General features: G+C 40.5%; 1 protein-coding gene across 2 annotated transcripts in view; it reads left to right on the top strand.

Annotated features, from left to right (window-relative positions):
- Positions 1-20,673, top strand: part of CHD8 (chromodomain helicase DNA binding protein 8) — a 58,492-nt gene that overhangs the window by 4,400 nt on the left and 33,419 nt on the right. For both annotated transcript variants that reach the window (XM_063454841.1, XM_063454840.1), the window contains exons 2-14: positions 6,649-7,456; positions 7,812-8,177; positions 8,372-8,486; positions 8,825-9,101; positions 9,246-9,360; positions 9,906-10,091; positions 10,929-10,997; positions 11,177-11,232; positions 11,365-11,566; positions 14,156-14,293; positions 15,729-15,850; positions 15,940-16,183; positions 19,924-20,100. In XM_063454841.1, the coding sequence (XP_063310911.1) occupies positions 6,776-7,456; positions 7,812-8,177; positions 8,372-8,486; positions 8,825-9,101; positions 9,246-9,360; positions 9,906-10,091; positions 10,929-10,997; positions 11,177-11,232; positions 11,365-11,566; positions 14,156-14,293; positions 15,729-15,850; positions 15,940-16,183; positions 19,924-20,100 (2,748 nt within the window). In that variant the 5' untranslated portion in view covers positions 6,649-6,775. The remainder of the gene's footprint in view (positions 1-6,648; positions 7,457-7,811; positions 8,178-8,371; positions 8,487-8,824; positions 9,102-9,245; positions 9,361-9,905; positions 10,092-10,928; positions 10,998-11,176; positions 11,233-11,364; positions 11,567-14,155; positions 14,294-15,728; positions 15,851-15,939; positions 16,184-19,923; positions 20,101-20,673) is intronic.

Genomic DNA, 20,673 nt, shown 5'->3' with positions numbered 1-20,673 from the left:
GTTTCCCATACTTATTTCTGAATGCTTATATCACCTGCGTTTGCTCAATCAAACCTCTTATATCACTTTCCAGTGAGTAAGGTTTTTTTATTCTTAACATATAAGGGGGAGTTCCTCATTACTCATTATAACATATACTCCTCTTTCTGCTATCATTAGGTCTAAACCTCTCCTTCCACTATAGTTGTGTTTGGAAGTCTCAGGTTCTGTGTTAAGTTGTGAACAATTTTCTGACCTAACCAAGACACAAGTGGGGGTCAGTTACGTTTTTGCTTAACCCCAACCCCCCCTCCCTAAGGTTATGAGTTGAGTGGTTATGGCTCATCAAGGTTAGTCTGCCACTAGTATAGAATTTTCTGGTTTCTTCGCCTCCATCACAATGGTCCCGCGAGGCCAACCCCTTTCTTCCACGCATGAGGACATTCGCCCCACGGGCCATTCATAGTTGGCCGCCTCGCACGGTTGCATAGAGAGGGCCTCGACTTGTCACTCCGTTTCTATGTTATGCTTTTAGTTGTCACTGAGAGGCCAACACTCTGCCACATCGTTCGGTGGCAACATATTCCCTCACGCCTATCGATAGAGCCTCTCAAAGCCACTTGGCATCTAGTAGGGCCTCACCTGTCACCACACCTAGCAAATTATTTTGCCACTTGGCACTAGATAGCCAGCCAGTAACCCATATGGTGCAGTTGCTGATTATGTTTTGAATATTTTTCTTTTAGTATGTCTTAGCTACCTGAAGATGCAGCAATTTGTCTCTCCCCAGTACTCTGGTCGGGTCCTTTTCACCTTCCCGAAAAGGCGACATCGGTAACCCTACTTCTATACAATCATGGACCATCCCTCGTATTACTGTGGAGCTTCGTAGACGCAGTATCCCTTTTCCTGCTACTGCCAGAAAAGCTGAACTGTTCAAATTAATGCGAACAAACACCGACAACGCAGGGGCGGGAGAAGGGACAAGTGGTCCAGGCAACTCAGACCTTCATGCCATGGTTGCCTCACTAGTAGCATCTATGGGGGAATGTCAATGAGAGACTTGATAGGATTGAGGCTTAGAGCCTTCCTATTGTGTCAACTATGACCTCCACTACTGTACTCCCCGATGCTCCACTAGTACAAACAGGTAATTTCTTACTATTGGGTTCTGAAAACCATATTATTAATCCAGTCCTCATGGTTCCGGCAAACATTAAGAAAGACATCCTGGAGGGGAAGGATGTAAATCTTGTTGCACTTCTTATTGCTTCACACGATGTTATTGAGAACCGCATTTATGCTTATGGTGATATTTCTGTGGTGTTAAAAGCCAGGGACCCTAGACTTAATAAGAAATTATCTATACCTGATTTTGTCATTGCATTTGGTATATATCAGGATGTCATTTGCTCGGTATACCCGCATAGACGAAAGGAACTTGACCTCCATTTGCACATGCTGGTGGACTTGGAAAATAAATACAGTGGCTCATCTTTTTATGATTACCACCGGTCCTTTTCGGCAAGGGCGTCTGCAATTTTGTCTCAGTACAACGTAAAAACTGACTGGAGCCGCATGGATACTAAACTATTTTGCAGACACTTTGCTGGTCTAAAGACACCGGCTTGTGCAATTTGTGCTTCCACCTCACATGCCTCGGACTATTGTCCCATCATGCTAGAGTGCACACCTGGGGCTTTCCTGGAGACACATACAAGGACAGACTGATCAGGCAAGGACAAACTCGGTCGTCCTATTGATTACCTTGGAAAGTCGCAGATGTGCAATCATTTGAATGTAGGTACATGCGGATATAGTGCCTGCAGATTGTTGCATGTGTATTCACATTGTTTTAGGGCTCATGCTAAACCTTGTCTGACATCTGTAAATGTTGGCTCTTTGGCCCACGCCTTAGCTTCTCACGCATCCAAACACCTGATTGATGGTTTTTTGGAGGGATTTCTTACAGGTCTGGTGCGTATTCCTGCGGGCATTTACAATGCAACAATTTACAATCAGTGTTTTCTGACATGAAAACAGTTGATGCTCTTTTACAAAGAGAATTGGAAGATGGGTTTTTATTGGGACCTTTTCAGACGCCCCCATTGTAACGGACCGCAATTGTAACGGACCGTTTCAGCATAAAAGGGAATAAAATCCGTTTAGGCGATAATCCCCTTTAGATATACCAGCAGCTACTGTAAGCACCAATTTCCCGAACTCCCAAACTGCACTGATTCACCAACTCTCGAACAGCAGACACACGAACCCTGGAAGCAGCCGAACAAGAAAGAGACAACACTCCAGCTTCAGGGTTAAACAGCAACAACACTGATTTATTCACACACAGGCTTATATGAGATTCCCCCATGCAAGGGAGGGATTTGCAATACACCAATCCAGTTTAAGGTACAACCCACAAGTTCCCTCCCCTCAGATAACCAGTTAACATAATTATTACAGCCAGGGAAAATACAGTTTTTATACAGGTGCTATAACTTTAAATCCATCCATCCAATCTTCATAAAATCTTCTACATATTTAGAATCAGCACACTTTAAATATAAACCCTTCCAAAAATCAGACAAATCCCTCCAGTGGATCAAAAGTTAGGTGGAAGTCCTTTATGACCGACCGCAAGCACAATTTCCTGCCCAAAACAGTTCCATAGATTTGGGCTGTGCGGTCGGTCAATTTCATGCAGAAAAACGACTAAGTCCCATGCGAACGAGCGTTCGAATATTCGAACGGGACTTAGTCTCTGAAGCTGAAAAACGAAGTGTAGGAGAAGGTAAGGGTCAGCGGTGTTCGGTAAAATGTGTAGCCGATTTCAGTTCCATGAATTTGGCTACACATACCGCTGACCTCGTTCGAATGAACAAAGATGGCCGCCGCCACATGTTCGTTTGTCGAATGGCGGCCACTTCGGCTGCATCCGAAGTGCCCATTTAAAGCTGCAGCACTGTTCCAAATTATTTAAAGGGACAGTCTTATACAATCCAATCTGCTAAAAGAGTCTTTAACAGGTAATACCTTCCAGGGGCCATAGTCTTAAAGGGTATTGTTACCCAAAGTCTCAATATGGCCCCAGACAGTTCTTAAAGGGCCAGCAGCAGCCCAATATAGATCCATTAGCCCAAATAACCCAGGGGCCATAGTCAGCAGGTAGGAGGCGGGCAAACAGGCTTCTCCAGTTCATAGTGGCGAGGTTGGTTTTGCCACACCCATTTTCCAATTGGAGAACCAACCCTATAGGATTAGTCACCAGGAAGTCCTCAGGGGGAAACAGATTCACTTTAGATCTTTCTGCACGCCATACCAAGCCTTAACTCACTAATTCCATCCGAGGAATTTTCCCTTCAATACACCACCATAGACAATGCTATACACACCATCACGGCAGGTGTAGGAGCTTGGCTGAGCAAAACAGACATCATCAATGCATTTAAATTACTTCCCATACGTCCGTCTCTATGGCATCTGCATGGTCTGAAATGGAAAGGTTTATACTATTTTCCGGATCGAAAAGCAGCCCAAAATATAAGATACGTTTGCCGAGAGATTGTGTTGGCTTCTGTTGAACAATTGCAGATGCCATACGGTAATACACTACTTAGATGACTTTCTGTTTGTGGAGAATAATTCCTCTTCCCCCTGGGATCTAACCAGGGTGATCTCGTTTTTTTCATTCCTTGGGGGTGCCAGTTTCTCCCAAGAAAACAGAAGGCCCTGACACATTGGTAATTTTTTTGGTTATCCTTTTCCTATTCGGTGAGCATAGAAGCTAGCCTCCCCTTAGGGAAAAATAAAAATATGGTACCATTAACAATTTTCTGCATAGTAGGACATGCAATCGGGAGGAATTGCAATCTCTGTTGGGGTCACTAAATTTTGCAATAAGAATTATTCCGCAAGGTAGAGCCTTTATTTCAAGACTCCTTTGCCTTCTTCCACAATTGCCTAATGACTTTAGCCGTATTTTCTTGGATGCCCAGTCTATTGCTGACTATTAATGTGGCGTAAAATTCTTGTTACAATGGAATGGCAGAAGTATGTTTCTACCACAGTTGTCTATCCATTCTCCTGTAATTTGGACGGATGCTGCAGCGTCCACAGGTTTTGCAGCCATATGTGGCAATGAGTGGCTCTGGGATGGTTGGCCAGAGGAGGGTACAGCTCATCGAAGGGTTCTCACGCACCTCAGCCTTATTCGAGGTATACTCTATCGTAGCAGCAGCCGTAGTATGGGGTCAGTCTTGGGCAGGTAGCTCGGTACACTGTTTCTCTGACAACCTAGCTACCTGCCACATCATAAACAAGGGACGTTCCTCATCACTAACGATCATGAGATTCCTGAGGAGACTGACCTGTCTGGCAGCCTGTAATCAATTTTATTTGGTGTTGTCATGTACCAGGGATTTATAATACTGCAGCTGACAAATTGTCTCGCTTTGAATTCCAGGCCTTCAGAGACACGGTACCCACGGCCTCACCCACAGCCACTGCAGCATCGTGTTTTCAGGAACTTGTAATGGATTAAGAGTTATCACAGCATAGTCTCGCCTTGGCTAGTTTGGCCCTCTCTGAAAACACAGGGCTGTCTTACAATAGAGCTTTCACACTGTATAAGAAATTTATGTTAGAACATAACCTGGTTCAGATTTTCACTATATCTACACTGGTAGCTTTTGCATCCTTTTGTCATCTGAAACTCAAACTATCACACAACACTATTAAATTTATATTTAACCGGCATCCAACTTCACATGTACACGTTCTATCCTGACAACCCTAGTTTATCTATCTTCTTACCCCTTTAAGAATATACTAAGAGGCATACAGAAAGCCAGTACCACTCCTCCAATCCTAAGGTTACCCATACATAAACAGATATTTAAGGATATGTTTGACTTATTGGATACAGCCCCGTTTGAAAACACTACACCTTTGGTAATCAAAACAGCCATTTACTTGCCCTATTTTGGTTTTCTTAGACCATGTGAATTCACTATACATAGTAACAAATATGCACAAGACTGCCTTAAACGTTCCTATCTCATCAAACGACAAGATTACTATATCTTATCCCTACCCATTACAAAGACAAGTCAGCTTGGTAAAGTGGTTCACGTCACTTATTATCCTACTTTAAATAAATGGTGCCCGGTAAAGGTGCTGGATACTTATCTCCAAACATTACCACCCCAGTCAGATATCCCTCCACAAAGCAGTCTTAACAACCGCTAAGTTTATGCAATATGTACGCATATGTATGAACGCCAGCAACTTTTCTGGACATTCTTTTAGGATAGGGGCAGTCTCCACGGCCCCTAGTTACGATATTCCAGTGCATGTAATTAAGTCTTTGGGCCGCTGGAAGTCATCTGCATTTGCTCTGTACATACCTCAACCTGTGTTAGAAATGAGGTCTGCATTTGTTAAACTGTCATCTTGAGGTATTTTCTTTGCACTATGTTTCATGTATTGAATAAATATTTATTTGGCAAGACACTGCTAATTTTTGCTCACTTTATTACAGGCCTACCGCATACGTCGCTTTCTGCATACTTCAACCAATTTGTTCCTATCTATATAATATATCAAACCATACAAGAATAGCACCGAATACAAATGTAAAGGCATTGCCTGGAGTTGTGGGAGGGGCTTGTTGATCCTACTTAAGGCACTTCCCCCATATCTGCATCACCGTGGAAATCAGCCGTTCGGCAGGCCCCACCCACCACTCCCTCAACTTTTTTTACTTTGTTTTTTTAAATTTTATTTTATATTCAGTGTGGGCCCACTTTATTACAGGCCTACCGCATACGCCGGTTCAACCGACTTGTTCCTATCTATATAATACATCAAACAATACACACGCTAATGTTACAAGAATAGCAACACACACACACACACACATCTATATATATATATATATATATATATATATATATATATATATATATATATATATATATATATATATATATATATATATATATATATTATGGCTGTTATCAATATATAAAGCATTTCCACTCGTACAGTATGTATAATATATATATATATATATATATATAAATTATACATACTGTATGAGTGGAAATGCTTTATATTGTTTATGCTCTCATTTTGCCCATTTTCTTAATCAGTGCACATTGTCCAGTTTACTAATCAGAAGATCTGTTGTCTCTCAGTACAAGTTTTGTATGCAGAGTGGACAAATACATGCAACCAGGAACTGACTTTTTGCAGATACCTGATTGACCGCTTTGTTGTGCTGTGTTGCAACTACAACAATTAAAATATTTATGTATTTTAGCATGCTGCTGCAGTTCAATGCCTCTCTAACAGCTGATAGTGATTTTCGCACTATCACCTTTGAAATTATGCAGAGGTGCTTATAGTTAGAATATTTAAATCAGCCCAAGCGTTGATTAGCAGTAAATCGTGGACTCCTTCCCCTCCCCCCCACCAACTGTTACATTAACAGTTGTTTATATTGTTCAAACCTGTAACCTAACTATGGTTCATCATTTAAAGAGTTTGGTACTAAGCTTCTGCCATGTAATATTCTAAATAAATTAGGTGAGATAGGATGTGGTTATGTTATCGAAAGTTGAATTTTTATGATTGTGAATTCCAAAATATTTTTTTTATTTGCAGGTTCCAATTCTTCAGTTTCTCAGCTACTTGCTTCACTCAGCCATTTAACTCCTTGCTTCCTCTCTCTGTGGTACTGGGGAAGGCATCTGGCCTTCCCCATTGTATAAGTTCTTTAAACAGACCAGATATGGCGGATCCAATCATGGATTTATTTGATGATCCAAATCTATTTGGCTTGGACTCTTTAACAGCAGATTCTTTTAGTCGAGATGGGCCGGACACAATGGATGAAGCATTGGGCCTTGGCAGTGTTCTGGGGCCTTTAGAGCAGCTTACAACGGACAGAACAGATCCTAGTATATTGCCCAGTACTGATTTAGGTGTGCATCGAACAGATCCACCAGTTCTTCAAGATGCTCCTATTCCAGTTTCCACAGCAGAACCAGTTCTATCCTCTCAGGTGACCACAAATCCAGAACCTCTAAGCCAAGGGAACCCTTTTATGGGTACTTCAAGTGGAACAGGGGCCCCAAAAATTATGATCCTGAAAGCACCTGCAGGAATGACTGTGAGTGGTTGCCCTGTTACACAGATACAGACTCTGACTCCTGGCCAAGCAGGTAATGGTGGAAAAGTGACCTTTGCCAAGGTGCTGACTGGGACTCCTTTGCGACCTGGAATGTCTATTGTATCTGGGAACACTGTGCTTGCTAAAATCCCTAACCAAGCGATTGGCGGACAAGCAGGTGGAGTCAGACCTGTTCGCCAATTGCTGCTTCAACCTATGCGGACTACAACGACCACTGGAACAGCTGATGTTAGCACAGGTGTGAAACCTGGAGTGACTTTGACCTCAGCACCTCAACAGGTAACCGTATACTTTACTGTCTAACTAACAAAATAACTTAAATGGCCACATATAAATGTTACTTGAAGCTTCTTTGCCCTTTTCTTTCTTTTTAATGGCAATATTCTTTGTGTATAGTGGCTAGACAAGGTTTTTCACCTTTTATACAAGCAATATCTGTTCAAATGAAACCGTGCTGCATGTAAAAGTGAATTTCCTTTTCTTCTCTAATAAATAATGCATTTCTTTTAGGCTTGATATGTTAAAGATCTCCGTTAAACCATACATTTGTTATTAGTGAGAATTTCATGTAAAGGTGTAATAACACTTTTGTGTGTTAATCTAACTTCTCTTTAATATTCCTTCTTTCCCCCAGGGTGAGTCAAAGCGAATTACTCTAGTGTTGCAGCAGCAGCCAGCCCAGGCAGGTTCAGGAGTGCAACAGGGGCAACGTCATGTTTTGCTAGGTGGGCTTCCAGGAAAGATTGTCCTGCAAGGAAACCAGTTAGCAGCATTGACTCAAGCTAAAACTCCTCAAGGACAGCCTGCCAAAGTGATGACTATTCAGCTACAGGTGCAACAGCAGCCAGGGGTTGCAGGCCAGGCACCTCAGAAGTTCCAGATTTTGCAACAAGGACCAGGAGGTCTGACTATTGCACCAGCTGGGCAGCAAACACATGTTTTTAGTCAGCAAGGCACACAAAGGGTTTCTGTCCCTCTCAAAGTTGTTTTGCAACCACAGGTAGGAAATGTCTATGGACTGGTAATAACATATTTGTTACCACTTGTGTTGTCGGTTTGCACAATTTTTATAAAAATGTTATTTCATTATTTTACCATCTTCTTAGGTTGGCTTTTTTTCCTGTTACTACAAATTTGCCTATATATAGTCATGCGCTGAATTATTTGTGAATTGTTACTTTCTTTTACTTACAGGCTGGCTCATCACAGGGAACCACACAAGGATTGTCAGTTGTAAAAGTCTTAAATGCAAGTGAGGTTGCAAATTTCACTGCTGGTCAAACTTTGGTCAAAGTTGGAAATTGTACAGGTATGTTGACAATAGCAGACTTTTGAAACCCTTCGTGCAATTTTATGTTTTCCGTTGTTCATCTGTGCGACCTAACATCATTTTATCTCCATTAATATCTGTCATTTCTGTGTGTGTGTAATGGGTCATAGCACTTATGTTTCTGTTTTTTGCCACTCCTTTTTCATTCTTCTTGGCTTCATCTTCTTATGCATGCGATAAGCTATGTCTGGAAAGCATTCTACTCAGTTTGTCAGTGCGGAGTTAGAATATTTGATTGACATGTTAATGGTAGGAATCCTTTTAACAATTTCCTTTTTCTAGCTGTCCCTGTATTTGAATAATATTGTTGGTTACAGGTGGTGAATCCCGTAAGCTGGACCATCAGAAGAAGCAGGAGAAAGCGAATCGTATTGTGGCTGAGGCAATTGCCAGGGCTCGAGCCCGTGGTGAGCAGAATATCCCCCGTGTATTGAATGAGGATGAGCTGCCACGTGTCAACCCGGAAGATGATGATGGGAGCAGTAGGAAGAAAAAGAAGAAGAGGAGTGAACCGGGGGAGAGGTCTAGCAGTGATAAAAACAAAAAGAAACCAGGGAGCGGAAGCTCAAGATCAAGAAGTAAAGCTAAAGCCAGGTGAAAATAATTTCCAGACCAGTACAGTTGTCTTATTAATTCATAATGCCAATAAGTGAAAAACAATTTCTATAAGTTGATAGAGGTGAAAGTAGAGATGTTTATTAAAATACATCTAAAATTAAAATGTTGATTTGCATCCAGTACAATTACCCCCATTGTTGGGAAGAAGAGGAAGCGAAACCCATCTTCTGATAATTCTGATGCCGAGTTGGTCCCATCTCAGGCTTCTGCTGCAGAAGAAGAGGATAGTGTTCAGGTATGGCTATAGAAGTTTGTCATGATATAGAGAGAATAAACATTAACCATAAGGAAGATTACTAAAATTAATCAAGGTGTTCATTTTCCTTCAAGGAAATGCTGATGTAATGAAAAAAGTAACATTACAGAGTTATTTTGTACAAGTAGATTGGGGATTTGTGAACTGACACCTGACTTTGCAACATGAGTGCCAGAGCACACAAGTTCGGAATATAACCCGAGGGATTTTTTTTTTCAGTTCTGTTTTATTCCTAACATTTGCAGATTTTGTTTTCCGTTCAGCATTTATTGAATAAACATCAACAATGTATTGTATTGTGTGTTTTCTTAGGTTTTCCTATTTGTATTTAGACGTTCTTTAAAAACTTAGCTCATTAACTGTCAGACTAATCAATTTTGTTGCCTGTAAGAAGGACATAGTGTGTGCTGAGGAAACAAGATATATCTCCTAAAAATGTTTATATCATTTGAGAAAGGTATGTGTTGTTAAATCACCCCATCATAAAGGCTTGTAATATTTAAAATGTGTATGCTCTTCTTCAGAAGAGACGTTCAAATCGCCAAGTCAAAAGGAAGAAGTATACTGAAGACCTGGACATTAAGATAACAGATGATGAAGATGATGAAGAAGTGGATGTTACTGGGATTATCAAAACTGAGCCTGTACTACTACCAGAACCCACTCAAATTCCAGACAGTGAAGCAGTACCATCAATGCAATTTTTTGTAGTAAGTGAACTAAGACGTGAATAGTAAAAGGAACTCTCCAACATTAGAAAGCCATTTATTTTTAACATTGGAGTGTTTTTTGTGTGTAACTTCTAGATTGCTGCCCGGCCAATCCAATACTCCTCACAGAGGAGCATTGGTAAGAGGCATGCATGTGCAGCAATTGCTCTATGCTTAATTGCTTCTATGATAAGCCCTTATTTCTGCCTCGAGCATTTGGTCAAGGTGAATGAGGGAAAGGACAGTGTCTGGTTGACATCCAAAAAGTGTCAAATACATAAGAATAGCTGAAAGATTATTGAACAATATCCCAGTATATGAAAGCGACCTAATTTCTGTCCGCACTAGATATGAAATAATATTATTAAACAATATTTTGTGTATTCAACCATTCAGGGCAATTAAAATATTTTGAAAAATCAAGAATAGCACTGCATAAGAATGAAGTCCTTATCGAATATTGATAAAGGATTCACAGGAAAATCTTCAGTTGACGCATTTCATGTAACTATTTTTTTTAAGACTGAATATGCTCTACAAAAAAAAATACTTTCCACGTGTACAATTACATTAATCAAATTAAATGCACTAAAGTTTCATAGGCAAGCTATGCAATACAGCATGGGAGCTGAAATGCTGAAGTAGCCTGGATCAAAAGTGATGTCAGGGCTGCAATAGCTTAATTAAATAAAAGTGAGAACGAAGCATGCACAGAGGAGTAAGGACCCTTTCAGTTTCCTGAAACCAATAAAAGGAGACTAAAGGGACACTCTTGTAAACCCCTAAAGCACTTGAGCTTACATTTATTTATCTAAATGTTTTTTCCTTGATTTGCAGGAGAACCCAAGTGAGGAAGATGCTGCAATAGTTGACAAGATCCTGTCAATGCGGTTGGCAAAAAAAGAGGTGCAAAAAAATCTGTCTAATTGTGTCCGTTGCTACTACAATACTACCTCCATGTCTTCTTTCTCCTTTTTGGCCTGTTAACTGTTCGTTCTAGATGTGTTTCTATTTTAAGTTTCTCTTCATGTCAAACTTACTTTTTTTGTTCTTCTCATGTCTTCCTTTCTCCTTATGTTTTATAGCTTTCTCCAGGAATTTACATTAATGCTGAAGAATACTTTGTTAAGTATAAAAATTAGTAAGTAAACATTTTGTTGTTTTTATAGTTTCCTTTATGCGAAGTCAATAAATCTTATGTATTTAAAATCAAATGGTTCTCTGCAATTTAATTTCCCATGCTGAATAGTCATATATGCAATTTCTTTCCCAGCTCCTACTTGCATTGTGAATGGGCCACTATTCAACAGTTGGAAAAGGACAAACGCATACACCAGAAATTGAAACGATTCAAAACTAAAATGGCACAAATGCGACATTTCTTGCCTGATGATGAGGAGTCATTCAACCCTGATTATGTAGAGGTTGATCGAATTCTCGACGAGTCTCACAGTGTTGACAAGGACAATGGGGAGGTAAGTTGACTTTTGAGACCATCTCTCCCGCATCCGCATTATGTAGGTGACGTTTTATCCCTATGAGTCACAATAGTGTGTCTAATGCACATTCTTGGCACTTTAAGGGTTAAAACTTACTCTGATGTCACCTTTCTCCACTAATAGTCATTGCTTGACATATATATATATATTTTTTTTTTTGTGTGGTTTTTTTTTAAATATATTTTTGGTTTAATGTTTTTAAGAAACTGGATGCAGGGAGGCCCTACAAGCAGTGGTCTCATTAGCTGAGATGCATTCAAGTCTGCAAAATAAAGCTTTGTATAATATGAAGAAAAAACTAGTCTTGCTATATGTAAATTATATCTTTTTTTTAATTCTAAATCCTCTTCATATTTCAGTTTAAACATTTACACTTTTGTACTGTTTTTACAGTTTGACCTGTCTAGTGCTGCCATAGAGATTCTCATAATTTAACGTGAAATTGTGACCTTTTATACATTTTTTTACTGTATTTAGTGTAATGTATTCCGTGCTCCTGCGTTCCTGTCTACTGTATTCTAAGAATGTTAAACTTACTGCTTGTTCATATCCCTTGAATTTTAGTGTTGTAAGTACTCTTATATTTGGAAATCTCATGAAAGAAATCTAATCTACTATTTACATTTCCTAATTCGATACTGATAATGTGTTTTACGGTTGTGTTTTTTTTTTTTTAATTCTTTATTTTTGTTGTGCATGGTGGTATAACAGTCGACTTACTCAGCCACAATAGCAGTCGTAAGCTTATAACAGGCATCGTAAACATAACGTGGTATAGAATATTCAGCACAGGTTTTAAATTTTGTTGTAGGGAATAGACTGCACAATTTTTGATAACAGGCATAACAGCAAGACCAATACATTTTAGGCAGTGGCAGTAGAAAAGTACAGGTTTATACAGTGACATTTGGCAAGATGCACACTAACTGTATATAAACAGGCAAAGTCTGGATGTACTGCACTAATTTGCTTTTGTGATAACAACATGCTTATTCGCCTGAAGATAGTAGTTGAGAGGTGCAAATAGCAAAGGTTATTTTGGTCGTGTAAAGAGACAAAATTGTTAAACATGTGAGTGGACAAATATCATAGGACAATAGTTAGCAAGCTTGGGTTAATCTGATATGGGACCGCATGGGGCTACACACAGGTGATGGAGAGTTAAACATCTCCGTTCATGAGGCCAAGGTCTGATATAGCCAACCCCTGATAGTGGTCAGAGTGTAGGGCAGCTGGAAAAGTTTGGGGGTGTCATGGTCTGGTAGCGTGTCGTCAGTCCCAGATCCGAGGTACGATATTCAGCCCACACCGAGACTTGGAAGTGAACGAGGGCAGTCCTGATATGGTGGTGTGCGAGGGTATTGTGTGACAACTCCGGGGGGGTGATCGTAGTTGTCCCGTGGGCCCAGGTCGCAGTGGTGGGCAACCCCGTCTGTGCGGTGTGTAGTGATGCTTCGGCCCTTAGTTGGCACTTGAGTTGTTTCTGTCCTGCTATGTACATAGTGACCGCCAGGCTTGGGACATAAGCCGGAATTACAACCCAATCGTGGAGATGCGTGGCGTCTAGATGTCGGGTCTTCTCTCTTGCCCCGGAGCTTTGTGAGAGCTGGTGCCCTCCTGCCACGAGCCTGGGACCCATCTTGGTCCAGGGTCGTCCCTTTCGGGATGGTGCGGTGAGCCTTGGTAGTGAAGCTGGAACATCGTTTTGCTGCTCTCCGCCTGTGTGGCCGGCACCTTTGGGTCTTGTGCCCTGTTGCTCTCGGCCCGGGAAGGCGCGTAATGTGGGGTACAGTAGCTTGGGGCTTAGTGGTGCCCTGAAGAGGAGTTCCAAACCTCCTTTCGCCATCGGTTTCATCCCGCTTGGGTAGTGCGCGGCGAGGTGCCATCGGCTCTAAGCTCGCCAGCAGCTTGGCCCAGAAGCGGTCGAAGGTTGCTTCCAGGGGGTCCCCTGTATGTCCACAGGTACATGCTGTGTCCTTTTGCTGTCGTTGCTTGTTTTGCATCGCCGCGTGTAGATCTGCCATCTTGGAGGCCCTCGGTTCCACTTTGTTCAGTGCAGTCGCTGGGCCCGTCGTGTAGCGTGGCGTTTGGGGCACTCCGTCTGGCAGAGACCGGGATAACCCCCACTTGTCCATAGGGGCAGGGGGGGGGGGAGGTGATTTGCAGTCGCTTGAGACGTTCAGCCTTGGGTAGGAAGGCGGCCGCCCTTCCTCCCTGTCTCCTCTGGTAGGCCTCATTCTGCCGCTGCGGTTCCCGGTCATGCCGGTTGTTGAGAGAGGTATCAGCAGGTTCGTGCCCTCTTCCCCAGTCCAGTGGGTTGATTAGTAGGCAGCTGTCGTTGCTGTACCCCAAGATTTTAACAGAATTTGATCCCAGACAGCAGGAGCTCGTGCTGAGTGCGTCTTGTTAGTTTGCCAGTCAGGCCCCGCCCCCTACGGTTGTGTTGTTCTACCCTTTTTATTTGTTTTTGAAACTACTTTTATTTGTTAACCGTCACTGTATTTACTTTTGTAAACACCGTGACGGTTCCTCTGATGTCGCTTTTTCTTTCCATGTTTATATCAGCCGGTGGTTTATTATCTAGTGAAGTGGTGTTCGCTACCCTATGAAGATAGCACATGGGAACTGAAGGAAGATGTAGATGAAGGAAAAGTTGAAGAATTTAGACGCATTCAGTCCCGGCAACCCAGCCTTAAACGCGTGGTGAGTAACATAATACAATATAATGACTACTGAAGGTGAAGTTTCATATGCTGTCCCAGCAGTAAATCGAGTAAGCGTGTAGTTTATTCAAATTTGTCACTGGCAAAAAAAAAAAGCCAGTTGCTTCAGAGAGAAACCATTAAAGGTCACCATTCACCTCAAAACTATTTTAATAATCCTTTGTTTTGTAAGAAAATATATATTTTTTTATTTTATTTTTTTTGTGTGTGTGTGTGTGTTTTATAGTGTTAAAGAAATAATTAGGGAAAAAAAACACCTTATTCCTACGATAGTATATGGCATGGTCTTCCCTGCTTCACTCCCTGCACAGAAGCTGGGAAGACCATAGGGACTCGCTGTCGGTGTCTATGTCTGTCTGAAATATCCTGCCCTATACCAAGTCTAGGTATTTTTCACACATACTTTTTCTAAAAATGAAAGGATTGTTAGATTTAAAAATGGTTTTAGGGCGACCATTGTTATTTCATTATTTCTATTTCATTTATGATGCTTCGTTTCATTCTGTAGATTAGCAAGATTGTAGAAATTGATATTTTGTATTTAATGTAGAGTTATTGATATACTTTTAGTCCTCCTCCTTAGCTTCTTAAGCAGTTGCATCAGATTTAAGGCCTCATTTCCAGCTGTAACGATCACTCATTTATTGCATCTTGCAAATTCTTGCGTTTTGCTCTATATGAAATGTAGGCAAACATGTAGATACACTTTCTGCAGTATGTATTAGAAACTGTTCTTGTTTTAGAAGTGTCCTTAGAATTTGGCCTTTGTTCATGTGAAATGAAAACAGTTGCACATGTAACTGGTAATATATCCGTACCAGTAAAGGGTTTTAAATTAGAAGCAGTTTGAGTAAATGTGGATACTGCTTTGTGAACACTGGTAATTCAGGTATAACTGTTTTTGTTACAGCCATTGCGTGTTCAGCATTCACTGGTCTCAAAAACACTCTTCCTTATTGTTAAAAGAACTGCATATAGGGATTGTCTCAGTGCATAAATATCTCTCCCTGTCTGTTACCTATCAAATCCATCTGTAGTTTATGTATGTTTACTGTTTATGTAGTTATGTTGCTGTTTACTGTGTAAGAAATTTAATCTTTAATATATTTTATGTGACATTTGGTGTCTTTTTTAATCTGAACCCACTTGAAAAGGTTAAACATTTTCTTAGTAGCCAGCAGAACATCAAGTCAAGTTGGTATTTCTTTATCGAGATACAGGAGGTGTCTCTCTGTTTCTAACATGAGCGTGGAGTCTGTGTGTTTCTCTACTGAAAACCATCTGAAGTTGATAACTTTCTTCTTGGGGGTGGGGGGTTAAATTTTGTGTATTTACCTTATTTTTTTACCTTAAGTTTCATTATGTTGTAAGTTTTTGTTTTGTTTAAGCATGCTAACAACAGTGTTCCTTTTAAGTCCCGTCCAGCAGCGACCTCCTGGAAGAAGTTGGAGCTGTCACGCGAGTATCAAAATGGGAACCAACTGCGGGAGTATCAACTAGAGGGTGTTAACTGGCTGCTCTTCAACTGGTACAATCGGTGAGTTATTGCTACGAAGACCCAGTGTCCACATGGTTATTGTTAAATCCTTTGGTTTCTTCTGATATTACTGTTTTCTTTTCCTACAGGCAAAATTGCATCTTGGCAGATGAAATGGGTCTGGGGAAGACTATACAGTCTATCACATTTCTTCAGGAGGTGTACAACATGGGTCTGCGGGGACCCTTCCTAGTAATTGCTCCACTCTCCACCATCACTAACTGGGAGAGGGAGTTTGCCAGTTGGACACAAATGAATACAATTGTTTACCATGGCAGCCTGGCTAGTCGGCAAATGATTCAGCAATATGAGATGTATTGTAAGGACTCCAAGGTAACGTGTTCTCTCTTTTTCACCCTGTAGAAAGAAATGCATATCAGTGAACTAATTATTGATAACAAGCTTTTAAAGCGGGGGTCGGCAACATTTTTACACACGTGGGCTGGAAGCCATGTCTATAAATGGCTTGAGAGCCACCTTAATCTATAAAGTAAAAATATAATAAAAATAAAGATTATAATAATGGTAATCTGATGATCTTGTGTGGCATTGTCCTATATAAGGATAGAAAATTAGGGAGCTATTTGCTTAAACAGCCACAAGATTGCAATTCATAAACAATATTTTCTTAATTTTAAACGTTGAGCATTTTTGTAGATAACTCCCTAATCCAGGCTTCCTCAAACTCCGGCCCTCCAGATGTTGCTGAACTACAACTCCCATGATTCTATGAATGAAATAGGCTGAGAATCATGGGAGTTGTAGTTCAGCAACATCTGGAGGGCCGGAGTTTGAGGAAGCCTGCCCCAATCTGTCATCTTTGTGTGATTGCCATATGTAAGGATACCAAATTCGGTAGCATCTGCCAAACCGCTGAAAGATCAAAATTAAAAGAAGACTCCGGCACATAACAACTTCATCACAATGAAGTTGTTATGGTGCAAGGAGATCCTGAAGGGGTTAAGAGGTTAACAAAAGGTTTACTTCCAAGTCTGCACTTTTGCTCATGCTCTGAGCTTATCACTAGCTCCTTGCAGACTAAGAAGGCTAAAATGTTTAGTGATTGAACCTCTTCAGGTAAGATGGTGCCCTCTACCTATTGGCACCATAACAATTTTTTGTAATGAAGTTGCTATGGTGCTTGGAATGGTCCTTAAAGAAAAGCCTTTAATTTTGATTATTTTTTTCAGCAGTGTAGTGCTAATTTGGCATCCTTGCATATGGCAATCTGACCCAAAGATACTAAATTAGTTAGCTATCTACTAAACAGCGGAAGATCAAAATTAAACACTCCAGCACCATAATGCAAAACAAACACTGCCTTTTCTGTCAAAGGCCATCTCTACTGGCCACTAGAGGAACTTATTGTGTTCAGTCCTGCAACGATTGCAGGACTGATGAATTGTGTCTCCAAACATTCTACATATGAGATGCATTGTGTCCATTCATCTCGTTAAGAAGATGGTGATGAGACCAGCACTCCAGGGAAATAAAGGTATGTAATACTGATTTTTAATTTAGGCTGCCCTGAATCTAAATAGATTGTATAGCACTCTAGCCTTTAGAATGTTTTTTTGTATTCCTAACCATAGTCTTCCTTTTAAAATAAAGCCCTTTTCTTTATTTTGATCTTTCAGTAGCTTGGTAGATAACGCCCTAATTTGGGATCTTTATATGTGGCTATCCCAGATAAGGATACCAAATTTAGGAGCTGTATTATTAAACACACCCATGTTTTCCTAAACACTCAAAACCAAAAATGTGTGAGATGTTGCCACCCACTAAACATACTATAAGAATATGGTATTGGGTAAAACAAACCCTATGCAGAAAATATCTGTTGTCCATAGCCCCACCCCCTTACATTCCTTACACTTGGGTCTGCAAACCTTTTAACTTTAAAGTTTGGGAGAACAAAGTTATTACACACCTCTACCAAATATGCATTGAATGTGACCTCTTGCCATTTCCAGAGCTACAGACCAATCTTCATTACCATCATATTGGTTATTTTCCTATCGGCAACTAAAAACCATAACAAAATATATTCAACCTGTGGCTAAACCAGATAACAGGCTCCAACTCAGTCTTTAAAGAAAAAAAATGTACTTATAAATAACCCTGATCAAAAAAGTATTGTACTCTTGTTAAGGTAGAATAAATTACTTTGGAGTGGAAAAACCTTTGGGGGTTCATAAAGGCTTATTACAAGGACGTCTGCTATGAACTAGACCAAGACTTATGGACCAATATGGTATTTAGAACTTACAAGGGTCTCACTTCATGCGCCTCTCACCAAGAACTCCTTCGAAAAATTATGTATAGGTGGTATTTGGTGCCAGCATGGTTACATTGCATAACTCCAGGAAACCCAGCATGCTGCAGTTGCAAATTCGGAAAGGGTGCAATGCTTCACATCTTGGTGGGCTTGCCTAAAAATCCAAAGGTACTACACCTGATACATGCAGCCACTCCATATCAGATACCTTTAAAAAGTGGAAACTTTTCTCTTCGGCATACCCTCCTCCCCCAGATATGCCAAGACCCCAAACAAAACTGGCATTCCACTAGCAGCTAGCACACTCCCAGTCGGAAACTGGTGTACGAATTGGGTCCCCCAAGAGCAGGAACTGATTTAGCAGATATCAGTTAATCATCTGAATGAATGTTCAAAGCAGGGTGCAGGACCACCAAAAAAACTTGCGAGATGTGGACCACATTCATTGATTCGAACTCCAAACAATGTACCAAATCCAAATGCACAACCATAATTAGTGCCCCTCAAGATACCCCATAACAAATATAGCACTTCATTATTCAGCATAAATACCTCCAACCATTGGTTTACCTGCTAACAAATGTAAGTCCATACTTATTTTAACCCCTTAAGGACCACACTTCTGGAATAAAAGGGAATCATGACATGTCACACATGTCATGTGTCCTTAGGGGGTTAAAAGATTTTTTTTTTCTTTCCGTTTTTAAGTTTGTATTGTATCTATGACTAATTGTCAAATGGGAAAAAGATGTTGCCTTGATAAGGTTGATAGCTACCGTTCTAATACATATCCAATGAAAACACCCACTTTTACATGCTCACAGCCTTGTGGTCTGTGTGGTTGCTGGGATCACTGTGCTCTTAATGTACAGCTTACATTTGCACCTGGTATTGATGCCGGAGCTACAGGGAAATTGCACCCCAGCTACTAGCACGCGGCAGAGCTTTACAGGGAGAGCAAAAAAAATAGAATGTGACGGCAGATAAGAACCATTCGACCCATCTAGTCTGACCAATTTTCTAAATACTTTCATTAGTAGGCCGGTGAGAACTCAGTGGGCTAATGCATCATCAGTAGAATCTGTTCATCCCTTAGGACCCTTATGTATTTAATATGCTACAATATCTACATAACATTTAGAACACAAATAAAAATGTTTAGCCTGAAGAGGGTGTACATTGTCAACAAATGAAACATTAGGCAGCTCAGTGGGTTAATACATAATCAGTAGAATCTGTTCAACCTGCAGGTTCAAATCCTGGAAGGGTTGACTCAGCCCTTGATCCTTCTGAGGTAGATAAAATGAGTACCATTAAATTGGGTAACCGTAACAACCCCTGGATGTTGGGCTAAGGTAACATCCCCAGGACATACTTGCAAGCCAGAGTAATCTGAATGTACCTTTCCTGGTTAAATACTTTTGTTGTTATTATTAGTCCCTGGCCTTATCTTATAGCTAGGATAGCCTTATGCCTATCCCACACCTGCTTAAACTCTTTCCCAAGTAAGTACACCATTTCCTCCAGCCCTGGACTAGACAGTAGTATATTTGGGCAGAGTAGGTACTAGGCACATGCTGTGCAGGTGCCTACTCTGCCTTATTAAAAGCAACAAGGCACAGAGCAGAGCAGTTTTGTGAAATGCTCTCCTGGGGCATCCGAAATATGTTACTTTTGGCAAAGTAGGCAGCTGGCACCCACATGACAGGCACTCAATATATGATGAATCTAATAAAACCTCTCTAATTGCATACTTTTGTATTAATTGTCACATTGTCCTTCTCTCCATCCGAAGGGGCATCTAATTCCTGGAGCCTACAAGTTTGATGCTTTAATCACTACCTTTGAGATGGTGCTGTCTGATTGTCCCGAGCTCCGTGAAATCGAATGGCGTTGTGTCATCATTGATGAAGCACATCGACTGAAGAACAGAAACTGCAAATTGTTGGACAGTCTGAAGCACATGGATCTGGTAAGAGTATTTTAAGATATTTATTCTGCCTTTTACAACTATGACAGGTTGGGGATGAGGGGGGTGGGGGAGGTTGTATTATGTGTTTTTTATACTTTAGGATAAATTGACATTGATAATGTTCAGGTGTAAATTTAACGTTCTGGGTGCTAGGGATTGCCCGATTAAAAATATAAATTTAAACGGATTCTCAAATTTGGTTAAAAACTTAGTTACAGTGCCCAGTGACATTTCACAAAATAATCTCTACATTGAACTGTTAAAAATAAACAAATTGCAACCTACACTTGTCTTTAGGCATTCTACAGTCAAGAAATTGGTTGGATAACTATGGGTGATAAATTATTTTGCAGTACATTGCTTAATCCTGAAATTATAATCTGTAGATTGAATGTATTATTCTAGACCGGATTATTTTTATATATATATATTTGTAGTCGGGGACATTAAGCCGTATGGGAATTGATGTGTTATGAACGTAAGTCTGTTGTGGTGTGCCTGAAATAATGAGGGCAAAAAGAAATATAAACAGAACACTTTAATGCTTACAAGTGTTTACATGAGTAGTTCTTT

This window comes from Pelobates fuscus, chromosome 5 (assembly GCF_036172605.1).
Source record: "Pelobates fuscus isolate aPelFus1 chromosome 5, aPelFus1.pri, whole genome shotgun sequence".
Lineage (NCBI taxonomy): Eukaryota > Metazoa > Chordata > Amphibia > Anura > Pelobatidae > Pelobates > Pelobates fuscus.
The sequence above is the reverse complement of the archived record's forward strand: the minus strand, read 5'-3'. Positions and strand labels throughout refer to the sequence as shown.